The sequence below is a fragment of the Copadichromis virginalis genome, linkage group LG7 (genome assembly GCF_057382275.1).
Source record: "Copadichromis virginalis isolate Kocher_CV1m ecotype Utaka linkage group LG7, C_Virginalis_male_GT1.1, whole genome shotgun sequence".
NCBI classification, from domain to species: domain Eukaryota; kingdom Metazoa; phylum Chordata; class Actinopteri; order Cichliformes; family Cichlidae; genus Copadichromis; species Copadichromis virginalis.
This window is the reverse complement of record NC_140624.1, coordinates 65,406,525-65,431,196: the sequence shown is the minus strand read 5'-3', so window position 1 is coordinate 65,431,196 and position 24,672 is coordinate 65,406,525. Positions and strand designations below refer to the sequence as shown.

Genomic DNA, 24,672 nt, shown 5'->3' with positions numbered 1-24,672 from the left:
TGTAATGAATACATCATATGTGCCCGAGACTTCCGTCTTTCATTTGGTGAAACATTTATTACGTTGTGATGTATGGTGCTCAGTAAAAGTTAGTCAGTGTGAAGAGTGTGACAACTTACCCCGCTCTCCCCTACAATAAACACAGAGTTATAAAGGTAGTGGCTGCATTGCAGCTGGTAACGGAGATAAAACACTGGGACTGGACCACAGGGCAGTTCTGTAGCCTACTGCACCACACACACGAATAAATGTTGGGAAGGATGTCTGCCATCGATGCGCCGTAAATGTCGCCTTTATAACTGTTCCGTTACACCCATCCACGCACCCACCCACCTTCCACCACTCTCCTATCTCTGTGACCAGCAGCCCCCGCCCAGCCCTCTGCCAGCCCGTCAGCCCTGCACTGCCACCGGCCACGTCTCAAAACTGCGCCTTGTGCACGGCCACTACAAGAAAGTTCTCCGAGCAGCTGGTGACCGAGGGCGGCGGAGGAGAGGAGAGTTCAGAGGACTGTGGACCGGCTCCGTTGTCAGACAGCGCGACCGACAACAAAATAAAAGGTGAGACTTTTTTCTTTCTCTTTGGTGGAATAAGAGGTAAAAAAAAAAAAAAAGACGAATAAACTACAACCCGCTCGCTTCTCTACGGTTACGACCCTCTTTTCTGCCCATCTTGGCGATTCTTTTACAACCATGTCAATAAATTCGTCTTTAAGACCGAGCAACGCAACAATGTAACGAAACTCCAAAGATCAGAATCCGTGACCACCCAGGTAGGCGCAGGGGACTCCATTACCCCCCGTTTATCCCCTCAGAGTTAGTTTGGTCTGTGCCGTTACACAGTCTTCTGTAATGTGATTACAAGTGCCAGCTACAAACCTCTTCGGCCGTTTTTATTCTGTACAATATTTACCAGATTCCACGGGGTTCATTTGAAGGCAGTGAATGAATGAAGTAATTAAAAGCTGCCAATATTCATGTCACGTTTGTGCTTCACAGACAGACATTATACGGGCCACACGCTGAGCAGCAGTCTAAAATGTGAGACTCTATCTGTCGTACAGATGAATATATAGCTTTTTTTTTTTTTCAAAAACATCAGGTGTAAAGCTATTAAATTTGTCACACTGCCTTTCATTTAAAATTTTTCTCTTCCCCCCAATTTTGAAACAGAATTTGACATAATGTTTATATATATATAAAAGAAAGAATGGTGATGGGTACTCCTGAGGCTGAGTGTTTGAACTAACTGTAAACTTATAGAGGTAATATGAGGAAGCCTGCTCTGCTCAAGTGCCCGTGTCAATCATCCTTAAATGTGGGCTTTCCTCTATAGCGTTTCCAGTGGGTAGTTGATAAGATTACTTCAGCTGATCTGCAAACACACAAATCACTATTCAATGGAAGAGATAACAATAATAATAGTAAGTGGATTAAGAGCACTTTGTGATAGTGACAGTGTAGAAATCCACAGCAAAAATATAAAGTTACCAAATAATGTCTGAAAAAAAAAAAGATGCATCCCAGCTGACTGGTGCATGGGTGCCACTGACCATTACTTATGTGTGCTTTCGTATTAGTGTTAAACTGGTTAAATATTCAAAGGGAGTGGAGATAAAAGACAAAGCAGTATTGATAACACGAAAGGGGGAATCAGTAACGGCCAAGAACAAAGCAAACCAAGAACACTGGCTTTGTTATTACGTTGTTCGTACTCTAAAGGAAACTACAATTTAATTTTTGAGAAACACATCAAGGGACTGTGACATCAGAGGAAATACTGGATGTGTCTATGAGTGTTTCAGGTTATGAGAAGAAATATGAGTCATAATGTCAAAGGTGTTTCTGACGGAGGATAGCTGAGAGACTGTTTCTATATAAGCACATGCTTAAGGAACATTTACAGAAAATAAACAAATTTTATGAGCTGATTTATTTATGATTTAGTTCAGTTCATTTCATTTTTATTTCAAACGTGAATTCACAATCATTACAAAATATCATTCCATTCTTTTGTTTGAAACGGAGTAGGCAGAAGTATACACTTATTAGTCCCTACCGCCTCAAATTTTACCTCTCATTGATTTCATTTTGTTTTAGCCTTAAATTAAACAAACAACATATGAAGCAAAAGTAAATCAAAACAAACAAACAAACAAACAAAACAAATAAACAAGCCCCACCACAGTATAGTTACTTTCATATAAATAAGGACTGAGTGGCAACGTTTGCAGATTCACAAATGATGAGACAAACAAACTAAAACACTATTACGAACAACATTACCGCCCTGGGTTTACCCCGTTTTCTTCATTCTTATATTTGTTAAAAATCAGTTTTTTATATTTCACTTTAAACTGGTTTATGTTGTTACTTTCTTTAATTTCTTCTGTTAGACTGTTCCATAATTTAACTCCTGCTATTGAGATAGACATTTTTAAAAGTTGTTCTAACACTTTGTATTTTAAAATTCCATTTCCCTCTTTTGCAAACACTTTATTTCTTTCTTTTCTATCTTATTTGCGCTGTTTTAAACGCCACCAAGTCTTGAAATTTAATAGCTTGCAAAAAATTGGTGGCTGGTGATTTGCTGAATATCAGCATTTATAACAGCTGATAAATGTAAATGCAAAAAGAAAGAAGAGGTGGAAAGAAAACACACATGAATCATGTTTTCAGTGTCAATGTTTGTTTCAGGTCTGCTTACAGAAGAAAACGACCAGGTCTTTACTGCACCCTGCTGTCAGAGCAGGGGAAGGAGACTGGTGTAATAGGAGGCAGGTGAAATGAGAGATTATTTTAATATTAACCAAGATTATCAACACTTTATGTTACAGTGAGTATAGTAAAAGCCTCCCAGCATGTGTTAAAGTAAACAGAGCGAGAGAGAAACCAACAAAGAAAGCACTGTTGTTGGAGATTTTCAGTTGAGTCACCCCACTTGGCAACGCTTTGATAAGCAGTAAAAACCACTTCAAATATGTAAAGCTGTTGATGCAGTATGCTTGGAATACCTCCCGACTGTTGAACCTGTGCTGCCAGCTTCCTCCATGCTATATTAGCTGTGCTGCTGGTAACAGGAGCAACGCTTCTGCTATGTAGAGTTATAAATGCAGAGCAACAATGAACTGAATAGGACTGAACCTGTGTCCAGTATCAGATTGTGCATCCATAGAAGGTGAACGCAGAGTTTCATAGGAGAAAACCCCCATAAAATATCAAAATATACATTTTTGAAAGTACAGACAGGGACAACGGGCACTTTTCACGGTTTTTAACATTTGGCTTCATTTTAGCTGTTTGCACTTAAGAAGTTTACTCTTTTCCACGATTGGCTGATGGGCCAAGAGCACCCACAAACTCTCCTTCTCCTGGGAACAAACTAGGGATCTTTTGCTTGTTTGGCCAATGTGTGAACAACTACGTCAAAACTGAGCAAATGTTTATTTTTACTTTTCAGAAACAAGTACGGTTCAGGTTCACAAAGACTACAGAGTATGTGATAGGCCAGCTTGAAAGGCTCATTGATTTTGTTTATACACATATCGGCTCAAATCTTTTGTCATATGTTTAAGAAGCTTTTTAGAGTTGGATCTGTACACTTACAAGATACAGAGTGGTCTAAAGAGCACTCTGCAGCTCTTATATGCATTCCATTACCAACTACAAACATCAGAAAGTACAATTAAAGAATGGCCACCTTCAGGCAGACTTCATGAACAAAGCGAGTGATTTAATTTAAGTGGATTGTTGAGGTTTGGCTGACTCTGTGGTTTATTTATCCACTGATCAAGCAGCTGCAAGACACCCCGAAACAACCCTGAGAGCCTGTGTTCTTTCATGCACACAGAGCTGAGCAGGACGAGCAGCGAGTGTTTTCGAGTAGCCGCTTTGTCAGAAATGATAATCACAAGGAAAGGTTGCAGCTGGCGCAGCTCGCCATGCAGGTGCAATAATGTATGCTTCTTAGCAGACGAATATCTGGATCTCTTCGGTGTTGCAGCGCTGTAGTTCACGGTGCTGCTTGCCAGCACTGTTCTCCTCACAAAGACAGCAAAGTGTCTCCTGCACTTGGACTCACCACGTCTCTGCTGGCAAACAGAAAGAGACGCATCTGTTCCCAGACTCAGTCTCACTGCAAACAAACAGTGCACGAGCAGCTGCACGCAAGGCGTCGCACAATGTCTGCACACAAGACGCTGCAGATCCATGTTTACACAAGGTGCGTGTGTATAATATCACACAGTCATAAATTATATAAATCCAGATGAAGATTGGGGTATTAAAAGCATTTACCTTTTGTTTACTTCTCCATTGTTCAGTGTGCTGTCTAATCTGTTCAAGACATAAACAGGAGAGAAAGTCTTAACATGTCAGCACCTTCATGAGTAATTAAATCTAAGAGGCGGGGTAATACCTAATGTCAAGTATGTTCTTCATGCAGCCTGATCAGGGCACTGCATTCAGATCAATTTAAAGGCTGCGTGTGCAGGCTGCTGGGATTAGTTAGTGCTAGGGAACTGTGGCAACGTTTACAGTAATGAACTGTGCTGAACTTTTGCTCAACTGTGAGGTGCACATGGTTGAACCTCACAGTTGAGCATACATTTGAGACTGTCAAAAAAATGTCTGCTCAAAAATGTTTTAGCCACTTACTTTAGCACTTGTACTGAGCATGCATGTCTTTTACAAAGAACCAGAAGCAGTCAACCATCAAGCTCAGATTACACTGTCCCCGGTATCAGTTTTCCAACATTTTATTTGATCTTTTATCTTTTTCCACGCTCATCATTGACTTTGCCCAGGTTTGGGTGAACAAAAGTGCATCTTCAGTGACATTTTGCACTCGTTAGCTGATGTGATTTTAGCAAAATTCTCTGCTCTGTGATTCCAAAGTAAATTTTGGACAACCTGCACTAATGCTTCCCAGGCTACTGATTCACTTGGCTCCGGTTTCCATTCAAACTCATCGTCAAGTATCAGTTCACAGATTTTAGAACCAACAAAAAGACCTTCATTAATTTTGGGCTTACTTTTCTGCAGAGCACACTTACTTTCTTTAATTTTATAATGAGTCGCTGTTTCTGTCCAGTCCAGCTGTCCAATACTTGGAACATAACTAAAAAAACGGGAACTTGCAAGACGAAAACAGATTTAAAATCAGTAAATGAAATTTGTCAAAGCACAGGTGAAAGAATCCCAGCAGCAAAATGCCAGTGTCATTTATCATCCTCTTGTATGGAATCATATTTATAAACTTCATTTGACTAGTGCCCTGGTCAGCTGATTCGTCTCCCTACAAACAAAACAGTTCTACTGAAGTCACAGTACAAAAGAATTTGACAATTTTGAGAATAATCTTTTTTTCCCACTGCGCCATCACACCTGATCTGCTCCACCAACACACTTGTAGCTTCATATGTGGTTTGTCCCGCTTTAGTTTCTGTGATCCCAAACTTAAGACATATTGCCATCGCTCCTTTAATTGTGGGTTGAGAAATTCATCTCCAGTATAAATGTTCTTTATATTTCTAACAGAAATGATGTTGATCTTGGGCGGCATTCTGCAGGCTTGTCCCTGTTTATCCACTGTGTCTGTGACACTGCAGGCTCATGTTAGCATTTCAAATTAAAGGGCAGATTACAGCCTCAGGCAGTTTTGCATGTGATGGATCCGTGTCACCTTATGTCTGAGTGCACAGTGCTTGCTGTTTTCAGCAGTTAAATATCATTTAACAGCATCTTTGAAAGCCAATCGGGATTTTCGTTTTTTTGACGATTCAGCACTTCAGTCTTACAATGCTAAATTGTGCAGCATCACCTCGGGGAAAGTTTCCACTTTTCCAGCTGAGCAGCCTGTTGAAATTTAAGAGAGTACAAAGTGATCTGAAACTTGACATTACCTGGCATTATTGCCTCTACATCAGATCTGCGCCCACATGCAAGTATGTGGACGCGCATTACAGTTTAAGCAAGACATTCATCCAGATATTTTAGTATTTAGTGATAGCTCAGTTAGAAAATAATACAATAAAATCCTGCCTTTCAGTACAAGTGAGTAAATATGGTTTGAAAGATTTCTTTTGCCAGTTGTCACAAGTTGTTAATTTTAAGATTTTTTTTCTGCATTTATCTGAAAGTTTAAGAGGAAGGTTACTCAACAGGTAAGGGGTTCTTATAGGGAAAGGATCAGCAGCTAACAAGACTGTAACTTTCTCAGGTTTCATCTTCTGTTATTAGCTAAATGTCGAGCTTAGCGTGTGTTTTTCGGTGGATGAATAAGTGCTTGTCTGAAAATATTTGAGGATTGAATCTTTGACTGATACTTTCATGCACCAGGGGGGGCTGGAGCCTATCCCAGCTGTCATAGGGTTGAGAGGTAGGGCATACCCTGGAATCTGAAAGAGGGCTGACACAGAGAGACACACAGCAATTCATACCTATGGGAAATTTGGAATCACTAATTAATAATTAAATAATTAAATACTAATTCCCACGAACTTTGGACTGTGTGAGGAAGCCAGAGTACCCAGAGAAGACTCACACAAACATTGAGAAAATATGCAAACTCCACACAGAAAGGCCCCAGATACACGAGTCAAACTCAGGCCCTTCTATCTGTGAGTAGCAGGTGGCTAAATGCCCTGACACCTGATAGTTTCAATAAATGAAATAGATTTTTTAAATATATCACCAAATCCCAGCAACAATCACCTCGAGGCAATTTGTATGTAAGGTAATGACTCTACATTGATACAGAGGAAAATTCCCAACAGTCAGACGACCCAGAGAAACAGAGAGAGCAGGAATACAGTGGCGTGATTAATACCTGTGTAAAGTTTCAGTGGTTAATGTGTGAGAGTGAATGAATAGTGGCATTGTAAAGCGCTTTGGGTGCCTTGAAAAGCGCTAAATCCAATCCATTATTATTATTATTATTAATGTGTGATGTTTAGGTCTGATTTTTTCACCATGTTCAAAATCAGCCCATGTGATTCAAAATGTTTAAGAAGGGTGGTTCACATCAGTTACCAACTAACTAGGTAGTTATTGCCACACTAGGATTTCACTATCACTGTTTCACTATCTCGAGGATCAAAAGTTGATTAGCTCGTGTCCCAGCCTGTTCAGACATCTTATGACATACTACCATGATTTGCTTTATCATCAGGGATCTTGCTCTTCTTCCTTCTTCCTGCACTCGGCGAAAGAAGAATGCTGCCAGTATTTTCAACTGTCATCAGGTGACAGCATTCCTGTCATAAGCCGCCGGTGAGGTGACACGCCTCACATGTTAGCATGTTGCGTGACATTGGAACATTAGGGGAGAGATCAGAGTTTTGTATAGGGTTGGTTTAAAAGTATCTAAAAAGTATCAATAGAAAGTGTCGCATTTAAAAGTAGCCAAAAGTTATAACTTTACTAAAACCATCTCATATGCAATGAAGTAACAATAAAACTGGTCCCTTTATTTTCTATGAAAACACATTTAATGTAAATGAACTTTTTTTTTCTTCAATCCTTAAAAATGTACACTGAACAGCTACATAAAGGCCGCTTGCTACAGTGGCATGATGCAGGAAAAATCATTCAGTGAAGCCGTGCCAGTGTTTGCATTTTTCTCTCTGCACTAACCCGAGCTCTCTCTGCATTCCAAACCAGCATGAAGTTCTCCTGCAGCAGCGAGGGACACAAAGTCCAACAAATGTCTCAAAATCCACCAATTAAGATGCAATCATGCTTCTAACTTGTTCTCTGGATGACAGCTTTGCTTGTAAATGTCACTGAATTCTCAGCACAGTCTTTGTTTTTAACATGTTTAGTCCAGTGGAAATGCTTCAAAGATTTCAAGATAGGCAGGAAAAAGCACAAAAGTCATTTCCATATTCTGTCAGGTCTCTCATATATGAAAATTAATCTTGTATATGAGGATTGCCCTGCAAAATTGGTTAAATTGACAAATATTGTAGAACACATCATAAATAAATAATAATAATAAAAAGCAAGCAGAATGGGAGGTGGTTCTTTGGGATTCATGTGATTTTGTAATGGAAACTGAGTCACTTAAAATAGACTGTGACGATGGATGTATACTCGTGCGTATGTGTAGAAAGAATGAGGTAAAAATGCACTGAGCTAATTACAGACACAGAAGTACAACAGGAAAAATTTGCAAGAGCGTTTTGCAATCTTATCTGCTTATCTGTTTTATCTGCACTGAAAATGAAGGTGCGAACATGAATGGGTAAAAATAAACCTGAAAAGGTAATGAATGATTCAAATACCTTTTCACAGTTTTTGCTGAGATTGTGCCGGAAGGTCTGACTGTGCTGTGTGTAGCACGTGACTTTGTCAGGTACAGTCAGTGCATGATGTGTTCCAAGTGTGAGGAGTGTATCTATCAAATGAACCTATCTTTGGTTTATTAGCTGTCAGTACACTTAATAATATTAACAACACATTATTTACAAAGTTAGATATAAACATTATATGGGCTATAACAGATATAAGCTAGTGACTTAGTCTGACTGGCTGAGTGTCATTTGAATCCTTTTAAATTGTTGAAACTTGCTCAGCTTGTAATTTGACGCACTGACATTAGCCATAATCTTTGCAGACATCTCTATAAAATGTCTAAGGTGAGACTTTAGATGAAAACAAAACTGTAATAGAATAAGAACGCAATGGATTTCTAAGTAGTGCTCTTAAAGGATATTGCTCCACTTCTTTGACCTGAGTTCACTCTGCACTAGTTTATTGTTAGGTTCTTCATCTATGTAAAATGTTTCTTTACTCAGGGATTATGGGCTTAAAGCTCATTAAATCATCATTTCAGTATCTCAGATTATGTTTTGTCAGACACATGATAAAAGTATTTAAAATTTACTTAAACCATATTTACAAACTCATTACTTGGTTGGGACTTATTTGCCAAGAATTTCAGCACGTGTGGTGTGGCAGGGAGGCGATCACATTGTTGCACTGCTGGGGTGCCAGGTCAGGCCAGTCACACACAGTAATGATGTTTTTGAGCTGTGGGCAGGTGCTATGTCATGTTGGAAAAGGGAAGCAGCATGTCCATAAAGCTTGTCAGGAGATATAAGCATGAAGTGTTCACACATCTCCTGGGAAATGCTGTGTTGGCTTTGGACTCGATGAAACACAGCAGACCAACCACCACCACCAACATAGAGGACATAGTATCTCAAACCATTCAAAAACCTGGACTCCTGTACCTAGGCGCTATGAGCCTGAAATGAAATACAAAAATCTTTGTACAGGATGTCGATGATCATTTGGGTAACTGTTGCATCGGCAGTTGTCCCCATGATTGTGGTTTTAGTGCTAAAATAGACTGAGAAATACACGCCATTCATATGCAAACTTTGAATTAAATATGCTAACACTTTGAGATAATAGATTTCTGATTTTCATGAGCCATAATCATCAAAATTAAAACAGTTTAAAATACTTCCACTATACATGTAATTTTTTTTAGCATTTAAAGCTGCACAAGGCCTCATTTACTGGAGCAAGTATAACTAGTCTCTAAGTAAAATTAATCTAATTTATTTATTATTTGAGCTTTTCATCAGATAAAAAAACTGATAACAAAAGTCATATTTTCTTAATCAATGTTGTGTCACTATTAATGTCCCAAAGTCAGCTAATTTATAAGAGCGTATGGGCTCTCTCTTCTTGACACATGCTTGATAATAATTTGCAAGAGATTTTGAGTGCTGCATAAACATGATTGTCAAATCTTGAATATGAATTTCTCTCTCTCTGTCTGTCTTGCTTTTTCATGCAGCAAAGATAAACACCTCAACACAGGACCAAAGAGAGGATTCAAACAAAGGACGACTGTCTGACAGCAGCTCACAGCCACGATGCCGCGCTACAGAGTGAACTGCAGCACCATGATGTTTCTGGTGATTTTACAGGGGGCAGGAGTAGTGCTGTTCTTTAGCTGGTACACCCAACTCAGCCCCTGTGACCCACAACCCTCCAACGCCAAAGTCCATGTTCTGCTGCTGTCATCGTGGAGATCAGGCTCATCCTTCCTGGGCCAGGTGTTCAGTCAGCACCCGTCTGTCTTCTATCTTATGGAGCCTGGCTGGCATGTGTGGACCAAACTGCAGAAAAACGGTGCAAGGGCGCTTCGAATGGCAGTGAGGGATCTCTTACGGAGCGTGTTCCAGTGTGACTTCTCAGTGATGGAGTCCTACCTTCCAGAGTACCCCAATGTGTCGTCTTTGTTTATGTGGAGTCACAGTCGAGCTCTGTGCTCGCCACCAATCTGTTCTCTTACGCCACGTAATCAGTTCAGCAACCAGACTCTGTGCCTAGAGAAATGTGGTGCTGAGGGATTGCAGGGGGTAGAGCAGGCGTGTGACTCTTACTCTCACGTGGTGTACAAAGATGTGCGGCTCTTTGAACTGGAATCACTTTATCCACTTTTGCAGGACTCGAACTTAAATCTCCGCATCATCCACCTGGTCCGAGACCCACGGGCAGTTGTGCGGTCTAGGGAAGAGTCAGCCAAGGCCTTTATGAGTGATAACGCAATCGTCTTGGAACAGAAACGCATTAAGGAAGCAGAGGTACAGTATCAGGTCATGCAGGAGATTTGTCGCAGCCATGTGCGTATCAACGAGAGGGCGGTCCTGAAGCCCCCTCCGTTTCTAAAAGGCCGCTACAAATTGGTTCGCTACGAGGACATGGCACGCAATCCACTCGAGGAGATCAATGCCATGTATCAGTTTGTAGGTCTGGAGATGACCACAGAGCTGGCCACATGGATCTACAAGGTGACCCACGGAAAAGGCAAAGGCTCTATTAAAGAGGCCTTCAAGATCACGTCGAGGAGCGCTACCAACGTCTCCCAGGCTTGGCGCACCATGCTGCCATACAACAAGGTCAGACGAATCCAGGAAGTGTGTAAAGGGGCCATGTCGTTGCTCGGGTACAGGACGGTGAACAGTGAAAAGGAACAGAAGAGGCTTGACATAGATCTCCTGGTGCCACGGGAACCCTATCAGTTCAGCTGGTTGCCTGATAAAACACAGCACCCTAACAACAATTAGAACTGGAATGACAAAGACTTGTTAAAACAGGAATAAAAACAGACTTTTTAAAGAATGGACTACTCAAAGGACCGGATAACGGTACCACCCTGCCCTGGTTCTCCTGGTTTGGAGGCCGAAGTGGGGACACCAATAATACCAAAACTGAAACCATTAACTCTGGGGTAAACCAAGGTCAAAAGCAAGAAATCAAACTAATCAAAACTAGGTCTGGTGTCAGCTGCTGTCAGGGGATGTATGGAGACACAGTTTTTGAAGTGGCCAGTTGACAGTGGGGGCCAATCAGCAGATGCCATTTTGAAGCCAGCCCAAAACAGCTCACCCAATCAGACAAGGGACATGTATAGTCTCTTAAAGGCACAGACCACACACAAAAACAGTCCACAGACTCACTGACAAAACAATTTATGACAAAACGATGTAACATAACCAAAATCCTGATTTATGATGTGCCACATTAAACACACAGAGCCGGCCATTGGCCGTTGCATGCCACATTGTTTTAAGCATATGCATCAAACCATTGTCTCCTGAAGGCTTGATTCATGATGATGATGATGCTATTTGATGCTTTCTAGTGGCTACTCTTGCTCTTCAAATCCCTTATGTGCACCTCAAGGACAACCAAGACGCATAGAACAAATAAATACAAATGTTTCCTATGCAAAGTCTTTAATGGTGCAACACGATGCATAAATACTGACCAGCCTCCAAGTATCACCAGCACCTGATGTGTTAACGCACTAACAGCACTTAGAACTGAAGGGCTACTCATTTGGCACCTCACATACTTTTCTCATGCTGATAGTGTGAGAAAAGTTAAGAAGCTGCAGAGAGCCGTGAGAAAATGCATTAGCACAATGAAACGCACCTACCCTCTCTTAGCAATGTGCATGTTATTAATACGGTACAGCCAGGAAACTCACTAACTGGACTCAAGCTTAATTCATCCTGCAGTAAAAAGTAATGGGCGGAAATCACCAGACACCCTGCAGTATAAAAAAACAGGTATTGACAAAAAATCATGTTTTTTTTGCTCCAAAATGAGTCAAGCACGCCAACGCTGTTACTAAAACCTGCCATAAATGTTGCTTTAAGATGGAGTCAGTCTCCTGTTACTCTGCAAATGAATGTCTGACACATCAAAATATATTGATGTAACTGACAAAAGTCTCACAGCATGGGATAGATTATCTGTTCCTTCTCAGACCTGCTCTCAGCTCAGAACTAACAGCGTTATTTTGCATCCTGGCTCCATTTAAGTGCCTGAGAATTTAAACATTATTTTTTTTGCTCCCACTTGAAACTCCTCACTTCCACAGTGTATTGTAGCTATGAAGGTATACATTCATGAAGGAGTGGAATTAACATGTTTACTTAAACTGGATAAAAGTGCTCAGTGTCATTATTTACATTTGTTTACGGGATCTGTCTGTTTTATTGATTAATACTTGATTACACTGAAATGTCTTTTAATGAGTAGCAAATGTTAAATCACGTTGATTTATATCTTTACAGTAAGAGAAAAAGGATAAATGAACTACTGTTAATCGTGTTTAGGGTGCTTTGTAGTAAAAAATGTACATTAATTTTTTTTAATGCATAAAAAATTGTCATGGGTTTTTTTTTTTAAAGATGGACTTCAGCTATAACTTGGTGTGAGTTTTGTGTTTCATATATGACTTAGTGTTCTGATTGAAACAATATCTTCACTTGTACATTTTTGGAAACTTGCTATGAAGTACAGAAGTGTTTTACATCATGGAGTAAAATACATAACAAAATATTGTTTATTTGAGATGATATGTACTCTGATTTAAGGTTTATTTCATCAATGGGAACTTTAAATGGGTTATTCTACTCATTAAAACACTGGTTAGAATCTCTTTTGCACTGGTTTGGGTCTCTTTTCCATAAGCAAAGATAAAATCTTAAATACACAGACTCAAGATCTCAAAAGGAAACTAGTGCTCTCCAGTTTGAAGGGATGGGCGGTCCAGCAAGCTCAAAGCAGAGCAAAGAGTAGTGGAAAAATTAGAGGCATATTTTGACGTGAAACTGAACATGCGTTGGAGAATACCACCACTAATCATGTGACCATAGAGCCCTGTACTAGGAAGCATGTTCTCAGAAGAGTAAAGAATAAAAATAGTACCGTTCACAATACATAAACAACATAGTTAAAATAAAAGGTCACAGCCGGACACTGTCAGGGCCTAACATTTACTGTGAGATGCAAAAATTTACACATGGGTTACTCTGTTTCAAAACAGCCAACGTTCAGAACATTTGCTGTTCGACTGTCTCTGTTTTACGTTCGTGGTAGAAAATGTGAAATGGCTGTTTAAAATATTAAAAACAATTTCAAGCTGTCCTGGAAAGTTGCATATTTGAGCACAAATAATTAAAATATCTTTCTTATTTATTTAATATTTCATTACAATACAAAATTAAGGATATAGAATACTTTTCAACAAGAAAATGGCATTTATTGTAAATAAAATGCCATTTTCATTCACTTGTTGATTCTAGTAACCATGGCAGGTTATCTTTGACAGTCTTTGAGATATTCATGTTCAATCATTGTAGAAGATTTCACTATGCAAAAAAGGCCTGAAAGCGGCTCAGAAGACCCTTGAAAAACATATGGATCTGAGAGTATTTGATTTTGCAAGATTGTGCAAGAGAATGTGAGAATGCTAGTTGAATAAATGTACATTTCACCATATTGTTGTTCACATAGGAATCTGGTTTAACACGAGAACAACTGACAGGAGTCAGCAAAAGGTCCCCTGTCACTGGTGGGTGTCTTTTTGGGTTTTTAACACTTTGCCTGGAAACAGGTGTAACAAGTATATTCTGGCATGGTGACGGATGTACGTACCTGCTAAAGAAAGTGGAGTTGCATACAGTCTCACAGAGAATGGTTTCCTGAAGTGTTCTGAAACATTCTATGGCAGCAGGGTTTAAGTCTGAGGAAGAAGGAGCTCTGCTACCTCGGTACTGTGGAGTGGAGCGAGTGCAATCGATTGTCCATCATTCAGTGGTGCTCATCGACTCAAACCTCCAGATTCTGGCAAAAGAATGGTTCCAGCTTCGTTGATCCTGCTGATGCTGTCCACGAACTATTGAATGGATTTTGAAATTTGTTTCCATACCCTACCATCAGGGCAACACTTCACACTTTCATTTCACAACTTGATAACACAATGTCCTTACAAAACAGTTTTCATTGTCCTATAGCCTGAAATCTTACATCAAGCATCCGTACCAGGGGCGTCAAACTTCTGGCCCGCAATACCATTAAGCTCCTTTTCCATTAGTACCTACTTGGATTGACCCACCACGACTTGACTCGGATCCATTTGTTTTCCATTACAATCGAGTGCTACCTAATGTGTGTGGTCTTCGTCATAGCAATGCTGACGAGGGTCCTGTGACATAATTAGTATGTGACATGAATGCTACAACAAAGGTGGATGTCGAGGCAACGATGTAACTGTTGCTCAGTCTGTGGTTTTTTGTGAGACTGGATGAACAGAGCATTGTTTTTGTAGCCATTTTCCTCGTTGCTGGATTTCAGAAATAGCAGCTTTGATTTTTGTGAATAACCCACTGAGTGATACCACTGACCAGCCAATTGGTGGCACGCACTCTGGGTATGATGTCATATTTTAGTACCTGCTTGAATTGCTTGGAACCCCAGCTGAGCAGTTACTATTCTGTTATATATAACTGGTCTGCAAGATATTTTCATATGTCAGCTATAAATGACCCTTTGGTATTTGCATGTAACTGGCCTGCATGATATGCCCATGGAAGTAAAGTCCCACATGGATTCTCAGCAGGGCTGAAGATTCGGCTCCCACATACAGTTCAGTATTGAATATTACATAAAATAAACTCTATAAAAAGTGTCTTTGAATGGCAGATATGCAGAAATGTGTGCACTTCGCAAAGAGCCATGGCTTAGTGTCCGAGAGTCTAAATTAGTCTCACGGGCCTGAAAGTGCACTAGAAGCTAATTATAATTACAATTTATAATTCTTAACTTTGATCTGATGCTCACCACAAACAGACACCAGCAGAAATTTTGGACTTTGGACAGCAAATTTCAGGACAATTATGACATAATCTTTCAGAAAACGAGCTTAACAATGCCAAGTCACTTAAAATATTAATTGACTCAGATGACTCTCTGATTCTGAGAATCAACTTTGCTGCCCTTTGAAATCATTGGAGGATAACAGCACTGTGGTTGCAGATAAGTATTTCTAATAATCGCCAAACTGCCTATAATTATTATTTTTTATTATTTTAATTATTTGGTCTTTTGCAGAATGATACCTAGACTACCTAGACCTTTGTCATATCAGACAAAGAAAAGCAGATGTTGATAAGTCAGCATATCTGCTTGTAAAATAGCTGAAATAATTAAGTGATTATCAAAACATGCATTGTCTTCCACCAATCATCCCTCTTGATAAAAGACAGCACATTAAATGTTGTTACAGAAAGTATAACCGGTATAATGGGAAGCTTCAGAAAGTCAGGGGTGTTGAGTGTTTAAGTGTGTGCGGGTTGCAAAAACAATGAAAAACCTGTCAAATCCTCTCTTACAGTGACACGCAGCTTGTTCTGCTACATGCTCTTGTTTGGTGACGTACCACAAACTTGGACAGTCTTTCCAGTTGTTTTGCAATTTCGATGTGAGCTCATGCTTTAACGGTAACTGCAAAACCTGATGAATGACTTCTTTGTAGCTGCACACACGTATGATGGATATTTCCCAAACTCTGATTTCGACAGACTTACGCGCTCTAAGAATCAGTGTCCCACTGTGTCATGCTATCACGACTGCTGCAGATGCACTAGATATTGTTAAATTAATAGTTAACCTGACCTTGGTTCTTACTGCAGTAAGCCTTGATGTGGGTATTTACGTTTTCGTGATCAGACTGTATGACAGAACTGTATGGCTGTTGTACTCACTGCTGTACCTTTCTCAACTTCCTCCATGCATATTGACAACTATTTCAATCAGAAATTTCACATTTGGATGCATCACTCCATCAGACCTGTTGTCACTGATTTTTGAGTCCAGTTCTTTTGGCATCCCTCAGCCTTTCGTCCCTGTTCCACACAGTGACCGTTCGAGTGAAATCATTTCTGATGATGCGTCAGTGAAAAGTAGATGAATCAACCGAAGGGCCAGACACATCACTCAGGTCTGGCATCTAGATTTCTTCCCCCTGTGTCTTAAGGACTTAAAGACTACTAGGTGTCTTCTGTAGACAGGTTTTCTGCTATTAGCTCTTACTTGTTCAGTGTGTTTAAGAAAGCCAGTACTTGTCCTTAACTGTAAAATCAATAAAAAGTAGTAAGGTGTCCAAAGCAGCGGTTTCCAGCATATGTCGGATACATTTACATCCGTAAATGTTTGGAAAGTGACATGAAGTTGTGACTTTACTTCGTACACCATCACTGTGAATTTGAAATCAAACGATATGTTATTGAAGTCAGTTTCCACTCAAAAGTAATCGTACAAACTATGATTTAAGGCACAACAAAGAAGGGAAAAAAGTGTTTGTACATATGTTATGTGCTCCTGTTACGTGGGGTGGCTTTAGCTCAGGAGGTAGAGAAGGTAATCTACTGACTGGAACGTTGGCAGTTTGATCCGTTAGCTGCTTTGATCTATATGCCAAATATCATTGAGCAAGATCCTTTTAAGAGTAAAACAACTGAACACAAACAGACAATTCCTGGAAGTAGAAACACTGGCATAGAATAAATGTGTCATTCACTGTAATGACACACTGTGAGAGAATGAAGTGTGCTAGCTACTATTGCTACTACTATTTCACTTTGTAAAATGAGTCAATCAAAAATTGTATAGGCCTAATGACAGCAATAAATATTGAAATGGATCCCTGTCTGTTTTTAAGAACCTTGACAGCGTCACACTGTAAGAGGATGAGGTTTTCTTAACAGAGGATATCACTGGGATGCCATGGTTTGCTTGAGTCACTAATAAACATATCGTATTCTTATTTTCATGCTTTCTCTGAATATCCAGTCTACAAAGCTGTATCCACTAAGAGAGAACCTGGAATATGTGTTTCGTTTTGCAATATAATAAAAGAATTTCCCTAATACCCACATTCATGGGACTATATGTTTCTGTGCAATTTACTGATGTTCCCTATGCAGTCAATCATGAAGTTACTGTATGGAAAGCAAGACAGTAAATACATTCAATGACTGCATGTGAGTGTGTTTTAGTGTGTCTGTGTGTGCGAGATGATTTAAGGTTTATTTCATCAATGGGAACTTTAAATGGGTTATTCTACTCATTAAAACACTGGTTAGAATCTCTTTTGCACTGGTTTGGGTCTCTTTTCCATAAGCAAAGATAAAATCTTAAATACACAGACTCAAGATCTCAAAAGGAAACTAGTGCTCTCCAGTTTGAAGGGATGGGCGGTCCAGCAAGCTCAAAGCAGAGCAAAGAGTAGTGGAAAAATTAGAGGCATATTTTGACGTGAAACTGAACATGCATTGGAGAATACCACCACTAATCATGTGACCATAGAGCCCTGTACTAGGAAGCATGTTCTCAGAAGAGTAAAGAATAAAAATAGTACCGTTCACAATACATAAACAACATAGTTAAAATAAAAGGTCACAGCCGGACACTGTCAGGGCCTAACATTTACTGTGAGATGCAAAAATTTACACATGGGTTACTCTGTTTCAAAACAGCCAACGTTCAGAGCATTTGCTGTTCGACTGTCTCTGTTTTACGTTCATGGTAGAAAATGTGAAATGGCTGTTTAAAATATTAAAAACAATTTCAAGCTGTCCTGGAAAGTTGCATATTTGAGCACAAATAATTAAAATAACTTTCTTATTTATTTAATATTTCATTACAATACAAAATTAAGGATATAGAATACTTTTCAACAAGAAAATGGCATTTATTGTAAATAAAATGCCATTTTCATTCACTTGTTGATTCTAGTAACCATGGCAGGTTATCTTTGACAGTCTTTGAGATATTCATGTTCAATCATTGTAGAAGATTTCACTATGCAAAAAAGGCCTGAAAGCGGCTCAGAAGACCCTTGAAAAACATATGGATCTGAGAGTATTTGATTTTGCAAGATTGTGCAAGAGAATGTGAGAATGCTAGTTGAATAAATGTACATTTCACCATATTGTTGTTCACATAGGAATCTGGTTTAACACGAGAACAACTGACAGGAGTCAGCAAAAGGTCCCCTGTCACTGGTGGGTGTCTTTTTGGGTTTTTAACACTTTGCCTGGAAACAGGTGTAACAAGTATATTCTGGCATGGTGACGGATGTACGTACCTGCTAAAGAAAGTGGAGTTGCATACAGTCTCACAGAGAATGGTTTCCTGAAGTGTTCTGAAACATTCTATGGCAGCAGGGTTTAAGTCTGAGGAAGAAGGAGCTCTGCTACCTCGGTACTGTGGAGTGGAGCGAGTGCAATCGATTGTCCATCATTCAGTGGTGCTCATCGACTCAAACCTCCAGATTCTGGCAAAAGAATGGTTCCAGCTTCGTTGATCCTGCTGATGCTGTCCACGAACTATTGAATGGATTTTGAAATTTGTTTCCATACCCTACCATCAGGGCAACACTTCACACTTTCATTTCACAACTTGATAACACAATGTCCTTACAAAACAGTTTTCATTGTCCTATAGCCTGAAATCTTACATCAAGCATCCGTACCAGGGGCGTCAAACTTCTGGCCCGCAATACCATTAAGCTCCTTTTCCATTGGTACCTACTTGGATTGACCCACCACGACTTGACTCGGATCCATTTGTTTTCCATTACAATCGAGTGCTACCTAATGTGTGTGGTCTTCGTCATAGCAATGCTGACGAGGGTCCTGTGACATAATTAGTATGTGACATGAATGCTACAACAAAGGTGGATGTCGAGGCAACGATGTAACTGTTGCTCAGTCTGTGGTTTTTTGTGAGACTGGATGAACAGAGCATTGTTTTTGTAGCCATTTTCCTCGTTGCTGGATTTCAGAAATAGCAGCTTTGATTTTTGTGAATAACCCACTGAGTGATACCACTGACCAGCCAATTGGTGGCACGCACTCTGGGTATGATGTCATATTTTAGTACCTGCTTGAATTGCTTGGAACCCCAGCTGAGCAGTTACTATTCTGTTATATATAACTGGTCTGCAAGATAATTTCATATGTCAGCTATAAATGACCCTTTGGTATTTGCATGTAACTGGCCTGCATGATATGCCCATGGAAGTAAAGTCCCACATGGATTCTCAGCAGGGCTGAAGATTCGGCTCCCACATACAGTTCAGTATTGAATATTACATAAAATAAACTCTATAAAAAGTGTCTTTGAATGGCAGATATGCAGAAATGTGTGCACTTCGCAAAGAGCCATGGCTTAGTGTCCGAGAGTCTAAATTAGTCTCACGGGCCTGAAAGTGCACTAGAAGCTAATTATAATTACAATTTATAATTCTTAACTTTGATCTGATGCTCACCACAAACAGACACCAGCAGAAATTTTGGACTTTGGACAGCAAATTTCAGGACAATTATGACATAATCTTTCAGAAAACGAGCTTAACAATGCCAAGTCACTTAAAATATTAATTGACTCAGATGACTCTCTGATTCTGAGAATCAACTTTGCTGCCCTTTGAAATCATTGGAGGATAACAGCACTGTGGTTGCAGATAAGTATTTCTAATAATCGCCAAACTGCCTATAATTATTATTTTTTATTATTTTAATTATTTGGTCTTTTGCAGAATGATACCTAGACTACCTAGACCTTTGTCATATCAGACAAAGAAAAGCAGATGTTGATAAGTCAGCATATCTGCTTGTAAAATAGCTGAAATAATTAAGTGATTATCAAAACATGCATTGTCTTCCACCAATCATCCCTCTTGATAAAAGACAGCACATTAAATGTTGTTACAGAAAGTATAACCGGTATAATGGGAAGCTTCAGAAAGTCAGGGGTGTTGAGTGTTTAAGTGTGTGCGGGTTGCAAAAACAATGAAAAACCTGTCAAATCCTCTCTTACAGTGACACGCAGCTTGTTCTGCTACATGCTCTTGTTTGGTGACGTACCACAAACTTGGACAGTCTTTCCAGTTGTTTTGCAATTTCGATGTGAGCTCATGCTTTAACGGTAACTGCAAAACCTGATGAATGACTTCTTTGTAGCTGCACATGACGCATTGTTTCTTCACTCACCTTTTTCACTCGCTGCGTGTTTTTACGCCTCTCTTTACGCATTTAATCATTGGTTATTCACCTCTGCCTCTCTTTCACCGTGTCTTTGTCCTGTTTTCATCCACTCACCCCCAACGGCAGTAAGTGGCATTTTTGCTGGTCTAGTTCATAAGATCTGCTGCAGACCTCGGAGAAAATAATAATCATCGCTTATAAGAACTCACAAATGTCACCGAGTTCCTTAAGGGAAATTGCCAGAATTCTCGGAATGGACGTGAAAGTACAAAGAAATGGGGGGGCGAGGAAAATATAAATATATATATATATATATATATATATATATATATATTTGTTTTTTTGTGTTATCGTGGCTGCTACGTTTGCATGTCCAATGTCTTGTTTTGCGTGTGTGTGTGTGTGTGTGTGTGTGTGTGTGTGTGTGTGTAATGTCTTACTCATATTGTTAAATAACGAACAGGATTCACAAGGTTATATATAAATTAAAGACATTACCTGACCTGTTCTTTATCTTTATGACTTGTAGGCTATCTTTATGATATTGTACCTACAATTTAATCAATCCAGCCCTTTAGGCCAGTTAAAATATCTTTTTAACTCTTGAGCATATATAAAAGTTGCTGTGTTAAAAACTGATGCAGCCAGAATGTTGTTTGTAGCTCAAGATGAATTGATACCATTCGTGAGTGAGGCATTAGACACTTTTCATATATTATAATTCAACAAATAAGTATTTTACAGGTACGGGCAATCGCTTTTTGGGAACATCCGAAATTACTGTTTGGCAGATGATCATATTTTGGCACACCAGAAGATATAAAACACAGACAGAACCACAAGATAATTAACACATAAAGAGCAAATGTCTTAAACGATGTCGGCAGTTGGGTAAATGTAAATTACGGCTTTTTAACAGTTCTGTTCCAGCTTTCGAACATCCCCCAGCTGACCTGTTATGCCGGAAGGTGACGATAGCATCGGCTGTGGCAGTCCCCTGCCACACCGTCAACTCTGTACATGCAAGACTCCGCCCAAAATCTCCGCTTTTTACACGCCCGGGGACTAAAGAAAATAATTATCCGAGCAGCAGCATGTGACAGAGGAAGCGGAGAAGGAGAGGAGAGCTCCCCTGGGATACTCAAAGGACTGTGGACACGCTCTGTTCTGCGATGCTACGGTAGATTCTACAGCCCAGAATACTGGATAAACTTTAATTCCAACTGGGTACTGGGTACACACACACACACACACACACACACACACACACACACACACACACACACAGTGAGAGACAAACAAGGGAAACAGAAGGAGTATGCAAGATTTTTTAAGCTAAAATTCTGTGCTGATGAAATGACCCTTACAAAAAGTATCACTGGTTAATGTTTGCCGTTTCGGTTTAGTTTCTCCACCATATACAAAATTGTATCATGTGATTTAAAATGTTTAAGAAGGTGGTTCACAACCAGTGGCATGCCAGGTTTTCCAGCAAAGACAGGATTTGCAAACAAATTGGTATTTTATAAAAAATAATTAATATTATTTGTGTATTTTTTATGCAGCAAAAGAGACACGGCTTAAGACAAGATTGAAGAGAGAAGAATTCGCACAAAGCACCACTGACTGGACAGCAGCTCACAGCCATAATGTTGCACTACAGAGTGAACCACAACACCATGAAGTTCCAAGTGATCCTATGTGGGGCAGCATTGTTGCTGGTCAGCGGCTGGTACATGCAGCTCAGCCTCTATGACCCACAACCCTCCAATGACAAAGTCCACGTTCTATTGTTGTCATCATGGAGATCAGGCTCATCCTTCCTGGGCCAGGTATTCAGTCAGCACCCGTCTGTCTTCTATCTTATGGAGCCTGGCTGGCATGTGTGGACCCAGCTGAGGCAAAATGGTGCACGGGCACTTCGAATGGCCTTGAGGGATCTCTTACGGAGCCTGTTCCAGTGTGACTTCTCAGTGATGGAGTCCTACCTTCCAGAGAACCAGAAAGAGTTGTTTATGTGGAGTCACAGTCGAGCTCTGTGCTCACCCCCGGTCTGTCCTCTCATGCCACGTAATCAGCTCAGCAACAAGACACACTGCCAACAGAATTGTAAACCTCGGGACCTGAAGATTGTAGAGCAGGTGTGTGGCTTTTACTCTCATGTGGTGTACAAGGAAGTGCGCATCTTTGAGCTAGAATCCCTCTACCCACTATTGCTGGACCCAAACTTAAATCTCCGCATCATCCACCTGGTCCGAGACCCACGGGGAGTGATGCGGTCTAAGGAAAAGGTAGCTGAATACTTAGCGAGTGATAACGCGATCGTCTTGGAGCAGAAACCCATCAATGAAGCAGAGGTACAGTATCAGGTCATGCAGGATATCTGTCGAAGCCACTTGCTTATCAATAAGAGGGCGGTCCTGAAGCCTCCTCCGTTTCTAAAAGGCCGCTACAAACTGGTTCGCTACGAGGATGTGACGCGCAACCCAGTCAAGGAGATCAAATCCTTGTATCAGTTTGTAGGTCTGGAGATGACCACACAGCTGGCCACATGGATCTACCAGGTGACCCACGGAAAAGGCAAAGGCTCCATTAAAGAGGCTTTTGACATCACATCGCGAAGCGCCACTGACATCTCTCAGGCTTGGCGCACCATGCTGCCACACAACACGGTCAAACGAGTACAGGAAGTGTGTGAAGAGGCCATGTCTTATCTCGGGTACACGATGGTAAACAGTGAAATAGAGCAGAAGAATCTCTACGTAGATCTGCTGGTACCACAAGAACAGCTCAGCTGGTCACCTGATAAAACACAGCACCTGGACAACAGTTACAACAAGAATGACAAAGACTTTCTGACAGATGGACCGCACAAAAAACTACATTAGGGTACGACTATTAAAAACAGAGAACACTGTCATAATGTCCATTTTTAAAGCACGGACACTGTAAGAAGACTGAAATGTGAAAAGGCAGCACAGTATTCTGTTAATGTACATTTAGTGTTTGCGTGCCACGATCACATGACTTTTCCTGAAGTGTCTCTATAAGTAGACAAAACTTATAGTTATTTATTTATTCATTGCTGCAAAAAGAGATTGTAAAGTACACCAACCAACCTGCCATAAATGTTGCTCATCTGATATCAGTCTGAAAACAAATGAGTCAAGTTCACAGTTATACATCTTTTAATACAGCAACCAACTCTGAGAAATTAATGAAAATCAAATATCTCTTGCTGTCTGCACAGACAGAATAACATCACATATAAACATCATAGAACATTTAATCTGTGATGGTACATTTAGGCTTGACGTTGAAATGACTTGAATGAGTAGCAAATGTTAAATCATGTTGATTTATCTCTTCAGAGTAAGAGAAAGTGGGTAAATTAACTACTATTAATTGTGTTTAGGGTGATATCTGGGAAAATGTTGATAGTGATTTTTTTGAGCACATGAAAAATTGCCAAACACTTACGCTAAAGATGGACTTCAGTCACAACTTTGTGAGAGTTTTGGTTTTCCTAAATGACTGAGTGTTCTGAATAAAACAATATCTTCACTTGTACATTTTTGGAAATTTGCTATATTTTGCAATATTTTACATGATAAGCACTCAAATTTGAGGTTTATTCAATCAATGGAAACTTTAAATGGCTTATTCTACTCATTAAAACACTGGTTTTGAATCTCTTTTGCACTGGTTTGGGTCTCTTTTGTATCAGCAGAGTTGAGGTTTTAAATACACACACATAAGATCACAGCACTCTCCATTTCAGAGAGACTTAAATGGACAGGTAGTTCATGAAGCTCACAGTACACTGAAAAAAAGGCCATGTTGGATTGCCTTGATTCAATAGTGGACATTGGTTGCACACAAATGTTTTGCTTTGGCAGAAACTTAAACAACTGAGTTAAATCAACACAACTTTTTCATATTCAATAAACCTGTGCATTTTGTGTTCATAAAACGCGATTGAAACATGTTTAGATGAAGTAAGTTGAGCTCTTGGAATATTTTAATCCTTCACAATTTTGTCATTTTATTTCAACAGTATTCAATAACTTTTACCCCAATACTACTTGGTCACTTAAATACTACATGTTGTCTTCATATTACATAATGTTCAACAAAGTGTAGATCCTGGTTACCATAAAAATTGAATGGGTCTTCAACAACTATCCTTCTATCTTTATCCTGGTTGCAGGGGGGCTGGGAAATAACCCTGAAGCGATAGGTTACAAGGCAGGGTACACCCTGGATAGCTCACCAGTCTATCACATAGAAACAAACAACCATTTGCA

The 24,672-nt window shown here is 39.9% G+C and overlaps 2 protein-coding genes across 4 annotated transcripts; both read left to right on the top strand.

Annotated features, from left to right (window-relative positions):
• The first annotated feature begins 329 nt into the window (after positions 1–329).
• LOC146706582 (carbohydrate sulfotransferase 6-like) lies at positions 330–12,972 on the top strand. Its single transcript, XM_085464785.1, has 2 exons — positions 330–560; positions 9,811–12,972. Exon 2 carries the CDS (start codon positions 9,890–9,892, stop codon positions 11,084–11,086), a length of 1,197 nt encoding a protein of 398 aa, XP_085320911.1. The 5' UTR covers positions 330–560; positions 9,811–9,889; the 3' UTR covers positions 11,087–12,972.
• Positions 12,973–21,434: 8,462 nt separating this feature from the next.
• Positions 21,435–24,060, top strand: LOC146706581 (carbohydrate sulfotransferase 6-like). 3 transcript variants are annotated; one of them, XM_085464782.1, is made up of 2 exons: positions 21,435–21,545; positions 21,931–24,060. In XM_085464782.1, exon 2 carries the CDS (start codon positions 22,015–22,017, stop codon positions 23,251–23,253), a length of 1,239 nt encoding a protein of 412 aa, XP_085320908.1. In that variant the 5' UTR covers positions 21,435–21,545; positions 21,931–22,014; the 3' UTR covers positions 23,254–24,060. The 3 variants fall into 3 exon arrangements, with proteins under 3 accessions (XP_085320908.1, XP_085320909.1, XP_085320910.1); XM_085464783.1 differs by having other exon boundaries at positions 21,435–21,592; XM_085464784.1 differs by having other exon boundaries at positions 21,435–21,599.
• The last annotated feature ends 612 nt before the right edge of the window (positions 24,061–24,672 follow it).

What these genes read in the sequence shown, in the direction of transcription:
- LOC146706582 (XM_085464785.1), top strand. Translation starts at nt 9,890, where the DNA reads ATGCCGCGCTACAGAGTGAACTGCAGCACCATGATGTTTCTGGTGATT.
- LOC146706581 (XM_085464782.1), top strand. Translation starts at nt 22,015, where the DNA reads ATGTTGCACTACAGAGTGAACCACAACACCATGAAGTTCCAAGTGATC.